Source organism: Sebastes umbrosus, chromosome 4 (genome assembly GCF_015220745.1).
Source record: "Sebastes umbrosus isolate fSebUmb1 chromosome 4, fSebUmb1.pri, whole genome shotgun sequence".
Classification (NCBI taxonomy): Eukaryota; Metazoa; Chordata; class Actinopteri; order Perciformes; family Sebastidae; genus Sebastes; species Sebastes umbrosus.
Window position 1 is genome coordinate 31,769,221 of NC_051272.1, and position 19,194 is coordinate 31,788,414.

Here is a 19,194-nt window from a genome sequence, read left to right on the forward strand (position 1 = left end):
AGCACTGTGTGTCAAGTTGTTCTAGTCATAAATCAGAAATAAACATGAATGAATTAATCAATTATTTAAAATTAATTGTAAAAGTGTATAAGGGTTTAAAACATTGTGATCAAAGTATATGATTTCTATTCCCATGCTCTATTATGTCTCATACGTTGTTGCAGCAGTTTTTGGGTTGATACCATTTGTTACACAGATTTGGTGCTAAATTTAACCATTTTTTACCACTCGAGAATTGATTCAAATGATCAATAATCCCTCTAAAATACCACATTAAGACACCAAGACCTTGAGGAACCAAAGCCATGCTGTGATTTTGTATCAAAAGCTTTTGACATTTGGAGATTTCTGCAAGAATTGCATTTGTCAGTGATTAGATGGTGAGCACTTCTGTTCTGGAAACTGCTCAGGAACCCCCTTATTTTCAATCTAGCTAGAAAAGCCATCCATCCTCTCAATGCTCTAGGTCTCTAGTTTGTGGCTGTAAAGTTTCATGAGGCTGTGATTATACTAGAGATCTCCACAGTCATTTTGTACAGTGAGGTCAAATTAAAAAAAATTGTCTCACTACAATGAAATGTCTCCTATGGGGACTAACGTCATCACACATGAATACATTTAGGCTCATTGGATCCACAATGGTCTCATCTTTACAGTGATTAAGACTGTTTATAGACCCCAGTATGCAGAAACATGCAAATACATCATTTTAGAATAGGCGAAAATAACACATATATATTGCATGAAAATAAATGCATGATTTTTGCCCCAAACTGCATGTGATTATCATAAAGTGGACATGTCTGCAAAGGGGAGACTCATGGGTACCCATAAAACCCATTTCCATCCACATATCTTGAGGTCAGAGGTCAAGGGACCCCTTTGAAAATGGCTATGGCAGTTTTTCCTCGCTAAAATTTTGCCCAACTTTGGAGCGTTATCTAGTTTCTTTCCCACAAGCTAGCATGGCATGGTTACTACCAATGGATTCCTTAGGTTTCCTGGTATCATATGATATATGTGTCTTCACTCTAAATCTAAAACTGAACCTACTACAGCCTCTGAAAGACAGTAAAATCAGTTGTGAACGCCCGCGATCCCACAGGTAATTTCAACAAATAGAACAAAAAGGTTCCTAAAATACATAACCTACCTTAGCTTTAAACAATGCTTTTATTGTCATGGCACAGTCGTTATGACTCCCTGACGAAGGCTTGATGCCGAAACACATTGGACCTTGTTTTTCATTCTAAAGGCCCTGACACACGCTGTGGCCCTAGTTTTAGTGATGTGTCTGGCACCGTTGGCACCAGACTGAGGTTTTTCGGCTGTTTAAGTATGTTGAATCTGTGGGGGTGAGAGAAATCACTCTGATAGGCTGTTCAGCTTAAGCGAACCAGTGCACAAGAAGAGAAATAGAAGTGAGCAAACGACTAGAGTCAAGAGGGCACACAGAAGGCTCTACTCATTTTTCATCTTCATCTCATCTGATCATTCCAATACACAGATATTTTCCCGAAATGGCTGTCTGGAATGAAGCTAAGTGGTGAGAGGAAGTTGTGTGAAAATGGTCAGCAAACGCTGCTTTGTTTCATTTATCATAACAACAGCTTGTATATCCATAGTCCTAGTTCTTCTGGTTTCCTTTTTTGAATGAAGAATACAGACTACCACTACCTGCTTGTGTGGAGAGTTATTTCATCTCACACAAAGACGTACATGGTAGTTGGCTGTTGGCTGTAGTCTTTGCGGTGTGTTCAAGTGCAACTTGTCGGCGAAGACAAAGACGGTGTGAGACGACACAACAGTCGGCCTTCGTCGCGCTAGTTCTTTGATGTCATTTTGGTGTGTCTGGACCACAACATGACTATGTTATGACAATAAAGGCATTTCAATTGTTTAAAGCAGTGGTTCCCAATCTTTTTCACGTCAAAGACCCCTAAACTGACACAAACTAGACCACGGACCCCCATTTGATAGGATTTTGTCCCAGGGTTCCCCATCTGAAAGGACTTTTGCTTTTAGATATTTTACTATAGGAAGTATATGAAACCCAAGACCAAAATAGTTATACATTCTGTCATTTTGTTGCTTATAGATGGAATTATTGTGAAAATAAATTATTTCCCTTTTTGCTGGGGACCCCCTGGAACTACCCCCCACCCCCACTTCAAGTACCCCTGGGGGTCCCCGGACCCCACTTTGAAAACCACTGGTTTAAAGGAGCAGTTTGTAGGATTAAGTGGCATCTAGCAGTGAGGTTGCAGTTTGCAACCACCTGAATACCCCTCTGCTCACCCCTGCCTTTACAAGCATGTCACACACACACACACACGCACGCACACACACACACACACACACACACACACACACACACACACACACACACACACACACACACACACACACACACACACACACACACACACACACACACACACACACACAAGGTACAATCCAGGGCCTGTAGTGATTGTTTTTAAGAAATCTTGCAAGCCATTGTTTCACTGCTTTTCCTCATTAATTATGTATTATTTCACCCACCCCCACCCATCTGCTATTAATCAGAAATATGAATCTGGATTAAACAGAAGTACCACCGTATTGCCCCGTACAGTGAACCACTGGAAGTAATTAAATTCCTTTACTGAAGTAAAAGAACTAATGAAAAGTAAAAGCACTCATTGAGCAGTAAAATGTTCCCTGTCTGTGTTTTACTATTATATATGATATTTTTTGGATTACTACTGTAATTCTTAATTTAATGTGTATGCTGTACAACATAATGGAACCACAACTTTTCATGAGCTCTGTCAAAAACAGCCGTTTTCAGCTTTGCGACGATGCATTTTCCAGGCAAGAGGCTTTTTAAAGAGTTTATTTAGCTTAAGAATCCTTCAGTTTATCAAAAACATTCAACATCAACACATCTGGAGATACATGGTTTTCACTAGTAAGGATGGGGATGAAAAATTGTAAACTGCAAAATAACTAAAGCTGTCAGATAATTTTTGTGTTCTTGTTTTATTATCTCATTGCAAGGATTAATTATGTTCTCATTTTGTACAAAACTTGTCACGCTTGTATTAAGGCAGGGGTAAATCTATTATCAAATGACTTATTAAATACTGTTGCTGTATCGCAATTATGTCTGTGTCTGATTTACTTTAAAGTACGCCTAGAGACAAACATAAGTGATAGCATAAACAGCAGAAACCCACTGCTGTAGACATTCACAAGCAAGTCCTAAAGTGTCAAGTTAAATCATGCCGTTGTGGGCTACTCGGCTATGGATGTTAACTTTTAACTGGTTATTACACAGTCTCAATTTAATCAAGGGCTTCGCTGCCGCCTACGACCTGCAGTCTCGGCTCCGGCGGTAGGTGGAGAACTCGATGCCCAGCAGCAGCGGTCATACTTACCAACTCTTCCAATTTTCCCAGTAGACTCACGTTTTTCATTGCCCTCTCCCGGTTTCCTCCTGGGGTCACAATTCTCACGTATTTCTCCCGATTTATGGCAATTTTTCACACTTTTTTTCCTGTTTCTGGAGCTGAACAGCATGTATAATCCCTACTCTTTCCACCCGGACGACAATAGAGCTACACCAACTGTCGTTTCCCAGCGGAGGAGAGCAGTCTATGCTCGCGACACAGCGCAGTTTGAGCTCATGTTTAAGCTGCACTCGCCACAGCGTGCAGCACCCAAAGTTGGGCTTTGCTCGACGCAGTGAAAAGCCGTCGTGGCACGACGCAAGTCATTGGAAATAACGTGTTTCAGAGCGCAGTGGTGCCGTTGTTGCGTGAGTGAGGGAAGGAGAGAGAAATAAAGAGTACTAAGAGAAAGAAATACTCAAGCAGGAGATAAAAAATTTATAAAATCTGATGAATATTAGTTTATGCCAGAGATTCACACGGCAAGTTCACACCAGAGGAAAGAATTATTCAGTTTTCTTCCTTGGGTGTTGAAGGTAAAATCAAAAGTTTAACATATAAATGCTGTTGCAGTGTACTTATTATTTTGTTATTTTCACTCTTTTAAAGTCTCCAGAATGGTTTTGGAATCCTCCCTTTTTTTAAGGTCTCAAGGTTGGTAAGTATGGCAGCTGTTCCTTCTCTGGCCATGAGCAGAGCTTCGCCTCGCTGCTCCGTCGGTCCCCGCTGGGCAACACCAACACCGCGCTGCTGGAGGCTCAGGCTGTATAGTTCATACGGACCGCCAAAATCAACATAAAATCAAAGTTCCTCATAGTAGCTTTCAGTCACTGCAGAATAGTCTATTCTGATGGTTGTACTACCATGACAACAACTTGGTGACCAGCCATACTTCAAATACAATGCTTCTCGTGGCTCCATGAATCTTGAGAGATTTCGCAATTGCGGGTTTCCTTCTAGACATGATCAAGAGACATGGCGGTGCAACATGGCAAACTCCGTGGAGCACCCGCTCCCTATGCAGATATGAAGGACTCATTCTAAGCTAACAAAAAAAACCAATTCTTAGTTTCAGGTGATTTCACACTAATGAAAACATAGTTATCAATATTATATTTTATTTCTGATAATAGATCCCCATAAATCCTACACATTGGACCTTTACAAGAGAATGCCTCAGAGTTTTCTTGGTATTTTTTAAAATCTCAGTTAGTTCAATCTGCAATGTGGAGCTGATACCAATACAGTCTTGATTCAGCTCAGAGTTTTGGTCAGAGTACATTACCACACTATCTTTACCATGGCAATTTACCCCCTATCTTTCCACTTCCTTTTGCTTCACCATAGCTTCGGGGTCTGGGAGATTGTTGTAAGTGGATGTCAGGAGTGCTGTTTGAGTCCGTGGTGGAGGTTGGTGGACGTGACGTCACCCCTCCATTCTCCATTAGGGCTCCCATCCAAGCATCCAGACATCCAGGTTCCCATGGGAGAGAGCTTCAGCCACAGTCTCATCTACCAAGTCTGTGTAAAGCTACCTTGATCTTCCCACAGGGGCCTGGGGATGATGCCTCATGGCTGCAGGCATTTTGTCGCCTGCACACCGCCTAACTGGAGTGAATAAGGAGATTCCAGGAATCCAATTACCAACTCGCTCACCCTGAGTCTGGGCAGACAGCGAGAGTGCACGGCAGCGCCCAAGGAGAAGCGGTGTACAGCTGCGTTGCAGTCTCTATGACAGCAGTGTAGCGTGCCTTTCGCAGGAACTGATACTAGGGGATCGTTATCCGCATTAAATACGATGACACAATCTGGAGACGGGGCGCACAAAAAAGCTCCTGACAGTGTCACAGGCCCGATCTAGGGCACTTTTTGTGTAGACTCTATTCCCCGCAAAGTAGAGCAAGTCACCGAATTGTGAGCTAAGACGCTATATCTGCAAATATTGGCTGTGTTCTTGTGTCAACGTGGCATGAAGGAATGTCAGAAGAGCTGCCAACCAGTTCAGTAGGCTGCGTTCCACAGAGGCCATCTGCCTTACCCCTGAGAAGAAGAACACCCTGCCAGGACAAACACACACACACAGATATGTACACACAATCAAAAAGATTTGACACACAGGCACGTCATCCCGTAACACCCAGACACATGCTTGCACTCTTGATGAAGCTGACATTAGCATGTCTCTTTCCGTCTTCCTGTCTTTCTCTCTCTCACGAACACAGACCAGTGCACACTCACGCACAGAGGTGAGTTACTTGAGGGCTAAAAGTAACTATGGATTTCAAATCCCATTATGTAAAAGCTCTCCTGTGTGTGACCACCGGCTATATCTGTACTTTTTAATCCAAGACAAAAGCAGCAGGAGTTTGCCGTGCATCCTTTCGCTAGCTGAGGGCCGACATAACAGATGTGCTGTCGCTGTACAAAACCGTTTGTACTTTGCTGGTTTCCCTAATATTAGGTAGCTTAATGTCTCTTCAAAGTCGATTATAGCCGATAATAGAAAACTCTACATTGGTAATGAGTGGTACATTCATACGGCGAATGGTATAAAATCTTCAAAGTGAACGAATTGCTGTAATAAATCTTTTACAGCACCTACAGTAGTGTTCGCTCAAATGAGTTGGAAAGCAGAAAACAGATGCTGAGATCACAATTTCCCATTTCTCTTTTAACTGGCTTACAGTTAAGATGCATTTTTGATGGAAAATACAATGTGTTGCACTACAGACCAGCTCTGGAGTGTTCACAGCTGAAACACAATAGCTATAAAGTGTGTGACAGCTCCTAAAAGGATTGTTAGAGGGATAATAACGGAGGGAGGAAGGAGCTAGAGGAGAGAATTAATCTAGCTTTCTGCTCAGGCTTTAAAGTTGCTCTGCGCAGAGGAAAGTTCTGACTGGGATCTGACGATAGTTCGTTTCTGGATAAATAGCCACTGTTACGTGGGGGCAGAGAAACTAATCAATGTTCAGATGCTATCTTCTGAAATGTCGACAGCGGCAGTTTATGCAATTTAAGCCAGATCATCCTGCCCTGTAAGACAGAACAATCCTTTCGTGATGAATAATGAGAAAGGATAAAGATTCGTTTGCAGTAGAGTAGAGAGTTTTAAAAGGCACTTAATCAAAAAGAAATCAGAGCTCCGGCACTTAACATTTAGTTGACTATCAAATCTTAGCGGGGAGCAGTGCAAGACACATCCCGTGCCTCTTGCTTGTTGGTGTCTTTCCCAACCATGTCTCTGTGGTAATGATGGTGATGATTTTACAAGGCTCCATCTAATTAGCTTGTTACAGAGAGACTAATCAGAGCCAAGGCAGATAATTAGAGCCTATCAGCTCTGGAATGATAATGAAGAATGTACTAGTGTGTCTGTGTGTGTGTGTGTGTGTGTGTGTGTTTGTGAGGTGAGAGACTGCTTGTGCGCACAGGCAAGCGAGCACGCTGCATGTTCCGAAGGCAGGAAACGTGTGTGATTTCTCTCTGATCTGGTGAGTTAAGCGTGCAGCGGCTGTGAGCGATGCCCCATGAGCACCAAACCGACACAACCTGCCCCAGCTGACCGAGACAAAAGATGTGATCAAATAACCGGGCGCGGCAGAAGGCTCACGGGCTCTACTGGATTTTTCAAAGTCAAATATGCTTTCTGCTCGCTCAATGTGATGAAAAGCCGCTCTATACTGTACGCCACGGTCCCGTAAGGATAAGAGCATCTGCTGGATGACTAACATAACAATATAACGCAAAAAAAGGTGGACGGCAGGGGTGCGCTGTGTGTTTGACCAAGGCTCAGTGGAGTGTTTGCAGGTGTGTGCGTGCAAGTTGCATGTGAGTGTGTGCTCTATATCACTGCAAGCCTGCCTGTTGATGTCTCCTGCTGTTAATCCTCTCCTTGGGTAGTTGCTATATAAAGCTGCTAAGTGGCTTGCCGGTATGAAAAAAACAAACAAAGTTGTCTCAAGTGCTTCTGTGCACATGTACACTGCCCACAGTACAAAGACACTGAGTGTGTGTGTGGGAAGGGGGATGAGAGGAAACAGAGTGAAGGAGAGAGGCACAGATACAGAAACACAAATATCTACAGAGGAAGGGAAAGAGACAGAGAGGAGGAAGAGGCAGGCGGCGTGGAGGATGGAGTATTGTGTGATGCTTAGCGGTGAACGTAAAATAACATTACAGAGACGAGAGCACAAGGGAAGCACAACAAGCGGCGCAGCACAACAAAAGATGCTGGGAGCATCCATGTTTGGAAAGGAAACATACAGCAGCAGTGCACAGTCCACAAGAGGAGGAAATTAAGATATAGAACATACAGTGTAATAAATATCAGAGGGTCTTCTTATGAACCCCTTGTTCCTCCTACGTCCAACGAGGGAGGAAATTAAGATCCAAATATTTCTGTGTGGAATTAAACAAATTGCGTCTGCAAGCATAAATATCAATGGCCCGTGCGAGACATGGAATTTCAGTGGTGCTTTTCCGAGCAGCGAGTGAATGGAAAGTGAAAATCAGCTCAATGGGGGAGTAATAAGGTACATTAACCAAATGTTTGCAGTGTTAAGGAGGCTCTATTCTAAGCCTCCCACCCCCCACCCACCCCCATCTCTGCGCTTAAAGCAGAGTGTGAAGCCGTCAGCAGGAGATCAACACGCTAAAAGCACCGGGGACAGAAATCTATTAACTCAGGGATCCCGACGCCACACACGCTGGACTCTGCGGCTCAGAAAGGCTGACACACTAACCATGTAAACAGCCAATTAGAAATGGTAGACGTCTTCAAGTTCTGCACAATTTTTTTTCTTACTCCGAATCTGCATCTCTGCAGAAAGCCCACATAATAGTGTACGATAAAGCAGCCAGTATGTGTCTTTTAGCAACTACATCTGCAACAGGATTGTGGCACATGCTTTTATTGATAATGGAAATAAAAAATAAGTCATATATGTAACACAGCATGTAAAAAAATATGGACGTAGCATCAGCATCAGTTAACTAATACCCTTTTCCCACCAAAATGTGTGCGTATATGCAGGTTTTTTAAACGCGGGAAAACACGCCCATTGCCAGTAGACGAGTATGCCTTTTGTGTTTTTTCTGGTGTGTCACGTTCGACGTCACAAACGCGCCGGACAACATGGTTAAGTAAACAGTAGAAAGCAGCATGAAGGTCAACGGAAATGTTACAGTGGTTGCTTCTTCTCTACATCTCTTATTCAGTCCCTCTTCAAACTCAGTGGTGAATAATTTGGAACGAGGTTAGAGCGCTGCTTGGACGGAGATGGACGGAATTTGTGGCTGAGGAGAAAAAAAAGAAAGCGCCGGAAAAGGGGCGAACATTTGCGTGTCCACCCTGGTGTCATGTTTCCATCGCTGCCAATCGGAGCTGGAGCCAATGAATACCACTGTGACTACTGCAGAATCCAGGGAATGAATGCTGATTGTAACCATTCCCAGTGGAGACAAAAGCCAGATGTTAGTGGGTGTTGGTGGGGGTTTTTGTCCAGAAGGAAAGGAGCTTATGTGGACAGGTAGAGGCCCCCAAACCGTCAGACCATGTTTTAAAGCTTCAAGGGAACCATCCTTTTTAAAATAGCCACCAGGACACATGAGAAGAAGCACTTGTGTGGAAGAAAAATCATGATTTTTGCGAGAATTTCCCATTCACTGCAACACAATTGGAGCCAACAGCAAGTGGCCTTCAAGGTGACAAGAGCTCAATCAGAAATATCGATTAAATGAATGCATCACAATAAACAACACTGTAGTGCTAACTGGCAGCACTGATCTATACAGCTCTGACTCCTCAGACAAACATTTTGCTTCCTCAATTTGCATCCAGCTCTTCTCAACAAAAAGCGTGTTTGTGGACGTTAATATCCTCGGCACAATTCATTTAGTGTTCTTGCACACAGGGATTCAGACTGGTGCAGTCCCATGAACTTCCCACACCCCTCACAGTAGCTACTAGCTTGTAAAATCTTGTACTTCTACAGCAGTGAGATTTAAAGCTTCAGTAGGCAACAAGCACCTCCTCATGGCTCTGTTTTCAGGCTTTAAAAAAATAGCCTGTGACGGAAGACTTTGGTCCCAGGTCATTTCAGAGAGAGAGAGCGTTCCTATTGGCTGTTCATTAACGGAGACAGCTGTAAATCACTCGCAAACTCCGATCAAACCGTCAAACTAGGCAGTGCTGATCAAATATGAATCAATATTCTGTTACTGTAATGCATGTTACTCGCCTCAAATGTTTTCAGAAACATCTTGTAGTGTATTGTTTAGCTGTAAAATGAGAAAGTTTGCTCCGGCTGGTGGGCGGTGCTTGGTATTTCCTCAACTAATCTTAACATGTCTTTGAGACTTTAACCAATCACAGGTAGGGATGGGTCATGATTTTTCAAATAGTCAGTAAATTATAAAAAATCAACTAGTCTATGCGCCTATCATTCTGTCTTAAAAAAAAATATATATATATATCTATATAGATATATATATATATATATATATATATATAGAGAGAGAGAGAGAGAGAGAGAGATATACATACAGTTTATATGCGAGCGGTGCGTGGTATTTCCTCAAGAGATCTCAACATGGCTGTACAGTACACTACAAGATGTTTCTGAAAACATTTGAGGAGAGAAATAGGCATTACAGTAACAGAATATTGATTCATATTTGATCAGCGCTGCCTAGTTTGACCGTTTGGTTGGAGTTCGAGTGATTGACAGCTGCTCATAGACGGCAGGCTCCGGCTCGGCTCTGATTGGTTGTTTTCCTCCGGTCTGTGAAATCTTGCAGATGCCATTAGGAGCACCGGAGAACACAGAGGAACAAGATTTCTTTTAGATTACCTGTCTCATACACTACTGTCAGGATATAGTGACCATTTTATAAAAATAACATACTTTTTTTAAACCAAACTTGCTCCATTTCTACCCACTCCAGCTTTAAATAGATAAAAAAAATGGATAAATGCATGTATAGACTAGAATGGCACAGACCTCCAACGAGGTGCGTGACTTTAAAAACAGATCACAGCTCCCAGCTGGCGTTACCGTGAGGTGGTCGGCTTATTATTAACACGGTGTGTTTCCGTGTAACGTATCGGCGGATGCCTCTCTCATTCAGCAGCTTTGTTATGTCTTTATAACGTTACACTACGTTATCTCTCATCCTGTCATCTACCGCTTTTTTCTTTCTCACTGCGGACGGACAGCAGCTGCCGCCGCACGTCGGAGTCTCGCCACACATCCACACACGTATCTCTCTGCTCTCAGAGGGAAGAAGGATGGAGACGGGGTCATGCGTCATCAATGCGTCATCAGTTAAACTGCGCATATTTTATACCCTGTGGTCTTAATGTTATGGCTGATCGGACTCCATAAAAAAATTTGTGAATCCGGGTCTGGATCCGGATCGCCACCAAAATGGATTGTTCATTGTGCCACACCCCACTCCTCCAAAACATTTCATTCAAATCCATCGCAAACTTTTGGAGTAATCCTGCTAACAGACAAACAAACAGACAGACAGACAAACAAACCAACGCCAATGAAAACATAACCTCCTTCCCAAGGCCCTTGGCCTTGGCAGAGATAATACTGTAAATGCGTGACTCACCAATCCAATGGAAAGCATAACCTACAGCTGGCTATGGAGAGCCAAGTAGAAAACACAAAAGATTCACACAGCAGTACTCTGGTAGTACATCTAAGCCATAGACTCTCTGAAAGTTCTTTCACTGAAGATGTTCAGTGTCTCTCAAATCACAGATGCATGCTGGGGTTAGCTCAATCCCTGCACGACCCTGAACAAGATAAGTGGTTCAGAAAATGGTTGGATGTACAGATAGATGGATGGATGGTCTCACCCATCAGACACAGACGGCTATAGTCTCTCTCTCTCTCTCTCTCTCTGGTGGGATCATTTTTTTCTTGTACAGTAGTTCAGCCAAAAGAATTACAAAAGTAATTCAATCCATTTTGTTTTATTGCTTTACGCAGAGAAAAATGTGCCCTATTCACTTCTATTCACTTGCATAAATGAGGAGGATTTAGAGAGGAGCAAGTGTTCAATGGAGATATACTGGCGCTGTATATAGCCTTCAGGGAAAGAAAATATAATTTAGCTGAAATATTTCAAAGTCCATTTTAAACAACTGTGGCTTATGATTTATTTGCATGGCCTATGTATTTGACTTTGCATGCTCAAATATCTTCACAATATTTACTGTGTTGAAATATTCAAAATTACTTATACAGTGTTTGGAAATTCTGCAACCCTCTTTCATATCTATGAGACGTTTTCCATTTAATTCTTTACACACAGTAATACATACTAAAGCAGCAGTGGGTAGAATTGGAGCAAAGATGATTAGAAAAAGTTATTTTTATGAAATGGTCACTAGATCATGACAGTAGTGCATGAGGCAGGTAATAAAAATATCATGTGTCTCTGTCTCCTCCGGTGGCATCTGCAAGATTTCACAGATCGGAGGAAAACAACCAATCAGAGCCGAGCTGGAGCCTTGCCTCTCTGAGCAGCTGTCAATCACTCGCAAACTCCGATCAACTAGGCAGCGCTGATCAAATATGAATCAATATTCTGTTACTGTGATGCCTATTTCTCGCATCAAATGTGTTCAGAAACATCTAGTAGTGTACTGTTTAGCTGTAAAATGAGAAAGATTTTGACCCAGCAGCCATGTTGAGACCGGTTGAGGAAATACCAAGCACCGCCCACCAGCCGGAGGAAACATTCTCATTTTACAGCTAAACAGTACACTACAAGATGATTCTGAAAACATTTTATGCGAGAAATAGGCATTACAATAACAGAATATTGATTCATATTTGATCAGCGCTGCCTAGTTTGACCGTTTGGTTGGAGTTTGCGAGTGATTGACAGCTGCCATGGCCACGTTCAGCTGTACCATTAAATCAAAGATTCCAACATTTCAATCAAATAGTTTACTGCAATAACACATATAACTACAACAGCAGATTTGCCGGTAATGGTCACATTGTGGTACCCTGCCCAAGGACTAACTTGTTATTACTCGTCATTTACAGAGCCATAACAAACTGGAATAATCTATGCTTTAATATCGGCCAAATAAAAAATACATCATCCTTTAAAAAGAATTATGAAGGGGCATTTATTGGCATGCCGATGACAGACTGAATAGTAGGAGGTATAGCTGTTTCGCCTCATGTGAGTTGTATAATTCTCATTTTTTAAAACATCATCTATATAGGGATTTTTAATTAGTATTCCACCTAATTGATTCCCATTCACACAGCCTAGGTGTTGCTTTAGAAACAGGAGTAAGAGATATAGTGCCACATTTCCCTGGTGATACTTAATGTGTGCTGCTCTCCAGAGCTGCAGACAAGGACAGATAAGCAGCGGCACATTAAAGAATTCTCAACGAAGGGCCTATATGCATTATACTCTTCTCTCTTTGGGATCCTCCATCCAAGGCTTAAACCCCCGTAAGACTGTAAGCACTGCCTACACACACACACAGTTACTCTCATACGTGCAAGAACTCTCAGGCAAAAGCATTCAGTGTTAAAATGAAAACTCAGACGTCCCTGTGGTTTAAGGCCAATACTGGGTAATTGCAACGTTATTCAATACCAACTTTACTGCATATACTTCTCCTACGTATCATGCAGCTGCCGACAGTAGCTTGCACAGTGAGCTTTTACACTCTTCACTTGAAGCTAGCATAAGCAAATGCGGTCGAGCATGAGCTAAATGTTTAGCCGCAGAGCACATTTTGGAGAAAACGCGATTTTTATAAGGCTTTTAAGTAGGGCTGTCAAAGTTAACGCGATAATAATAATTCATTAAACACAAATTTTTTTTTACGCATTAATACCACGCAGGAGGTTAAATAACACAAATAACCAAACTTGCGCTAAATTTTGGCGAGGAAAAACTGGCATGGTTATTTTCCAAGGAGAACCTTGAGTTTGCCATGTTATGATTTGAGTATATTTTTGGCATCATTGGGCAAAAATTCCATAATAACATTTCAGCATATTGTAATTCAAGTGTTCTGAGAGAAAACTAGACTTCTGCACCTCCTCATGGCTCTGTTTTCAGGCTTTAGAAAAATGTAGACCGTGACGGGAGACTTTGACCAATCACAGGTCATTTCATTGAGAGAGCGTTCCTATTGGCGGTTCTCCGGTCATGTGACCGGAACTTGGCGTTCCTTCACCGGATTTCACAATGGCCGAAATTTTCTCATTTTACAGCTAAACCATGCACTACAAGATAATTCTGAAAACATTTGAGGTGAGAAATAGGCATTAACGTAACATAATATTGATTCATATTTGATCAGCGCTGCCTAGTTTGACCGTTTGGTCAGAGTTCGCGAGTGATTGACATCGGGCTCTCATAGACGGCAGCTGGACAGCAGACCTCAGATCAGCTCTTACTGCTTGTTTTCCTCCAGTATGTGGAATCTTGCCGATGCCATTAGGAGCACCGGAGGACACAGAGGAACATGATTTTTTTCAGGTTATGAAAAAACGATTTAACGACCGTTTTATAACAATAACTTTTTTTAATGATATTTGCTCCAATCTCGCCTACTTCAGCTTTAATTGATTTTCAGTACTAAATATATACATACATTTTCATAAAGCAAGCATATTTACCCACTCCCATGTTGATAAGAGTATTAAATACTTAACAAATCTCCCTTTTCAGGTACATTTTGAACAGATACAAAATGTGTGATTAATTCGCGATTAAATATTTTAACCGATTGACAGCCTTAAAAAAATGTATATGCAAGGATGCGTATCTTGTGACATTGAGCTTGTGCCACGTAAAGCTTTTAAGTTAAGTAACATGCTGAAGCAACATGCTGACCGGACATCATTTGAACATGAACTGACAGAAGAGAGGAGAAACAAAAATACATCCATGACAGGAACCTTAGTCACTTTGAAAATGACTCATCAAACCCCTGCTGGCCATAAAGATGAGGATGCAAATTTGCCCAACTGAGGTAATCAGAATGTCATGTCTGTGCTGAAAAACAGGCCTTCTTCCATTGTGTGGAAACTTTTCAGGTTTTAGCCCAGAAACCACATTCAAATGAATATACTATGCAAACATTGTTTAGTGGTGATGAGACAAAGATAATGTATGAAACCCCCTGCCACTAGAGGTGTAAACAAATAATGATGAATTAGTTTGAGGTTGAAAAGCCAACTGTGAGTAATCGTAGTTATTATTATTGCAATCTTGCATTACGGAGACTGCTTTTTGTTAGCAATGCTTCTCATGTACCAAGACTATTTGTCATTTTAATAATGGTTTTGGTGAGGAAAAACTGTCATGGCCATTTTCAAAGAGGTCTCTTGACCTCTGACCTCAAGATATGGGTACCCACAAGTTTCCCCTTTACAGCCATGCCCACTTTATGATAATCACATAAAGCTTTGGGTCAAGTCATAGTCAAGTCAGCACACTGACACACTGACAGCTGTGGTTGCCTGAGAATATTTTTTATGCTAAATGCAGTACCTGTGAGGGTTTCTGGACAATATTTGTCATTGTTTTGTGTTGTTAATTGATTTCCAATAATAAATATATACATACATTCTCATAAAGCAAGCATATTTGCCCACTCCCATGTTCATAAGAGTATTAAATACTTGAGAAATCTCCCTTTGAGGTACATTTTGAACAGAAAAAAATGTGATTAATTTGCAATTAATTAATTAAGTATGTCTGATCAGTTAGCAGGCAAGATCGCTGAAGAGTGCGGGTTTAAAGTGAGGTTTTTTTTTGACAGCCAGAAATTTCTGGAAGCAGTAACTGAGTCATCAGGATTGATCAGGAACCCTACCAACCCCCCTTCAGATAGTATAAGGGCATTTTGTGCTGTGAATCTTATATTTTGCAGCTTTGAGATAAAGATTTCATACCATCTCCTCAAAGCGTTTCTGACGTAGTAGTCTTCACATACTTGATTTAAACACAGGGGAGGGAGGGCCGGGGGGGATGATTACTTTGATCAATAGTCGTCAATGGAGCCAGTTCCAAATTTCCATTCCACCAAAGTGTTTGGCTTGCTCTTAAAAGGGATGTGAGTCATGCTGTCGTGGATCTTTTTAGTCATGTTGTTATAATCGTCATGCGGCAACACACAAAGGACTCAGCGTCACGAGAAGATCCACGGTTGCGTTTGTTGTTATGGTTGGTTATGTTGCCTCAAGTCCTATAAACAAAGGAGAACATATTTATCATTGACTTTGACTAAAGATACTGGAAAAAAAGACCTGACTGTGTTTGAAACCTACAATGACAATACATGTTTTTCACAAACACTTCTGCATCGAACTACCTCCATGGAAGACATTCTTCTTCAAACCTTCACGTTAGCAACCAAACAAAGGTGTGTTGATGGGTACAAACATTCCTGTCTTTGCAAAGTGATCACAGTTATTGTGACACACAGGCCTCCAAGGTGCAAACACTAAACTTAATTTATGCTCGGTCCCCGAACTCTCTTGACATCGGTCTTTTGACAAAGAACCCTTTTTTGCACCTCACCCCACATTTACCTTGGCCACGGTATGTTGTAATGAAGAGAAATCACACAGTTAACAGCTTCTTCCACACCACAGGCTCAACACTGTCATTTTTTACTTATGGTGAGCAAAGAAATGAAACTAAATGTTTAAAATAATATCCAATTCTATATTTGAATGTGTCATATCACTGAGAACATAACAGTCTTTGACAATAGCCACCACATTACAAAATTCCACTATATGTGCCAGCAGTTATTGTACCCTCCTGCATTGATGGAGAAATGTCAAGACCGTTGATCGACCAAGGATATATTGAGCTTTACATCAAATGCTAATGTGTGAATTGAATATAGATGGAGAGACAAAGCTTTCTCCTGCCATTAATGGAGGAAGATAAGAAAGGTCTTCACTAATTCAACTGCTGATACATTCAGTTTACATCAGTAATACAAACAATAGAAATCTATGTTGGCTACAGTTTTACACTAATGAAAAATACTTCAAAGACCATCTAATTAAACTTAACTATTTCAAATTTGTAGCTACTGGGAAAAGATGTGAGTTAAGCAAAACCTTGGCAACCACTGGTTTAATCTAAGACAATTAGGGCTGTCAATCAATTAAAATATTTAATCGCAATTAATCAAACGATTTTCCATAGTTAATCTCAATTCATCAGATATTTTTCACATATTTTTTATCTGTTCAAAATGTAACTTAAAGGGAGATTCATCAAGTATTTAACACTCTTATTAACATGGGAGTGGGAAAATATGCTTGCTGTATGCAAATGTATATATATATTTATTATTGGAAGTCAATTAACAACACAAAACAATGACAAATATTGAAACCAGAAACCAGAAACCCTTACAGGTACTGCATTTAGGATAAAAATATGCTCAAGTCATAACATGGCAAACTGCAGCCTTAAGAGTGCTTTCACATCAGGGACTCGGGCCCGGATTCGAGTACACTTGACTCTTATTTTCAGGTGATTATATACTAAAGAAAGCATGATTCTATTATATATAATAGAATATATTAGCGGTATCTAGCTGGCGAGGTTGCAGATTGCAACCAACTGAACTTCTCCCGTGTGCCAAGCGTGTGGGAGAACTACGGTGGCTGATGTGTAAACGTGAAAATGCGAATGGCCCTAGCTAGAGCCAGTGTTTGGTTTGTTCGTTCTGGGCTACTGTAGACACATGGCGGCCATATGTAGATATAAACAGCTCATTCTAAGGTAACGAAAACACTATGATTTGTATTTTCAGGTGATTATGTACTAAAGAAAACATACTTATTATTATAATCTACTTCTGCGAATAGATCACCCTAAATGTTACACATTGTTCCTTTAATATTTCCCATTGTAAGCTGACATTTCACTAGCCAGGCTAATGTTTTCCACAGCCTTTGTGCTAAGCTACAGTAACGTCTTGCTAAACACATCCTTGACCTTCAGCATGTCTGCACTAGATGCACAGAGATCATGTTGATATTGATATTCTTATCTGCCTCAGCCTCTAGGCAGCAATGCATACTAATTAACCCCCCCACCCCCAAAAAAAAACTGTCGCAGTGTTCATTTAATTGTCAAGATGGACAATACAACAGTTGACAAACCATCAGCAACACCAACAGTAAAGCCTACACTTTCCCCATCAAGACCCACAAAGCGGAGGAACAGCACCAACACACATAAACAGGCTTAATAGTCCACTCACCATTTCAGCAAATGCTAAATACACCATCAAAGCCAACAGGACCCAGTGCTCCCAACAAATCAATATTAGTCCTACGGCAATAATGAGGGCAGTAACACGTTGACTGTTGAAGAAAAGATAATTGGCTTTCAGGTGTGTCCTTAAAGAAGACACCGTGTTGCTGTGTACATTTCTTAAAGCAAGTGGCTTCAAAGTTTCCAGGCCCTGATTGAAGATGCTCAACTGTCTTTTATCTCTTATCTAGACTTTGAAACAGTCAAAACAAAACAACTTTTTTTTAACTGTACATATTCTGTAAGATTACTGTAGATTGGGAGTTCAAAGCTCCCTATCTCCCTATCTGTCTTGTTATGTAAGAAGAAAAGATCTTAAGGCTAAAAAGTGACTGGAAGGCAACATAAGAAGCTAAAATCTCAGTTCTATAAATCAGTGGTTCTCAAAGTGGGGCCCCAGGACCCCCAGGGGTCCATGGCACTCTGCCAGGGGGTCCGCAAAATAATTTGCTATAAATTATAAAATTGTGCTGTATCATTAAAAAATACAAATGGGGACCATTTGCACCAATAAAAACAAGCATATTGTGTCCATTATTCCCACACACGTTATCTTTGGGTATGGATGCACGGATACCGATAACAGATCAGATACTGACTCAAATAGCTGGATCAGGTATCGGTGACAATGGGGCCAACACTTCCGTGTTTTTGTATGGTTGGCTTTCACACCTGACTGCGAACCGAACCCGAGTACACATGATCCGTACTCCAGACCACCTTTTCAAGTGGACTCGGGCACAGATCGACGAACCGTCCCCGAGTACGGTACGCAGCGTTCACACTAATCAATCAAACTGGACTTTGGGGTCAAGTGTACTCGAATCCGGGCCCGAGTCCCTGATGTGAAAGCACTATTAGGGTGCTTTGGAGGTGGTCTGGAGTACGGTTCATGTGTACTCGGGTACGGTTTGCGTCAGGTGTGAAAGCCAACCGTACCAAAACACGGAAGTGGACTGCTATTTAACGCAAGTAACGTTAGCAGTCGGCGAGTAGATGTGAAAGGGCAGGATTTTTTTCAACACTGCCAGTCTCCACCGAAATCTGTATCTGCGCGCAGCATGCGCCAATCTCATCCTCTGAACTGCATGGCCGTAGGTGATAAAGCAAGAAGCCAGGCGAGAGGTTCATTAAAATATAGCCTAGATAATAGTAGGCATTGGGGTTGGGCGATGCTTGTTATTTTATTTCGCTAATTTAATGGTCTGCCTCCGAAGAACGAGAGCCGCTCAGCTGCTCAGCTCGCAGAGAGAGAGAGACAGCGGGGGGGAAACGATGTGTAGAGCCGACATAATTTCACAAACTCAGTAAAATAAGGGTTTATTTTGACCAAATTAGAGTTGGTGATTGTTGGAAAGACTAACGCTGATGGTTTTGGTGCGTTTTTTTTGTTTCTGTCAAGTTTGAA

General features: G+C 41.5%; 1 protein-coding gene across 3 annotated transcripts in view; it reads right to left on the bottom strand.

Moving 5' to 3' along the window:
* Nucleotides 1-19,194, bottom strand: part of LOC119486218 (neural-cadherin-like) — a 110,381-nt gene that overhangs the window by 68,879 nt on the left and 22,308 nt on the right. The window contains exon 1 of one of the 3 annotated variants that reach the window (XM_037766142.1): nt 4,747-4,941. The exons of the other annotated variants lie outside the window; for them this stretch is intronic. Coding sequence (XP_037622070.1) covers nt 4,747-4,891 — 145 coding nt within the window. The 5' untranslated portion in view covers nt 4,892-4,941. Of the gene's footprint in view, nt 1-4,746; nt 4,942-19,194 lie in introns of those variants that run through there. 3 annotated transcript variants of the gene reach the window in all.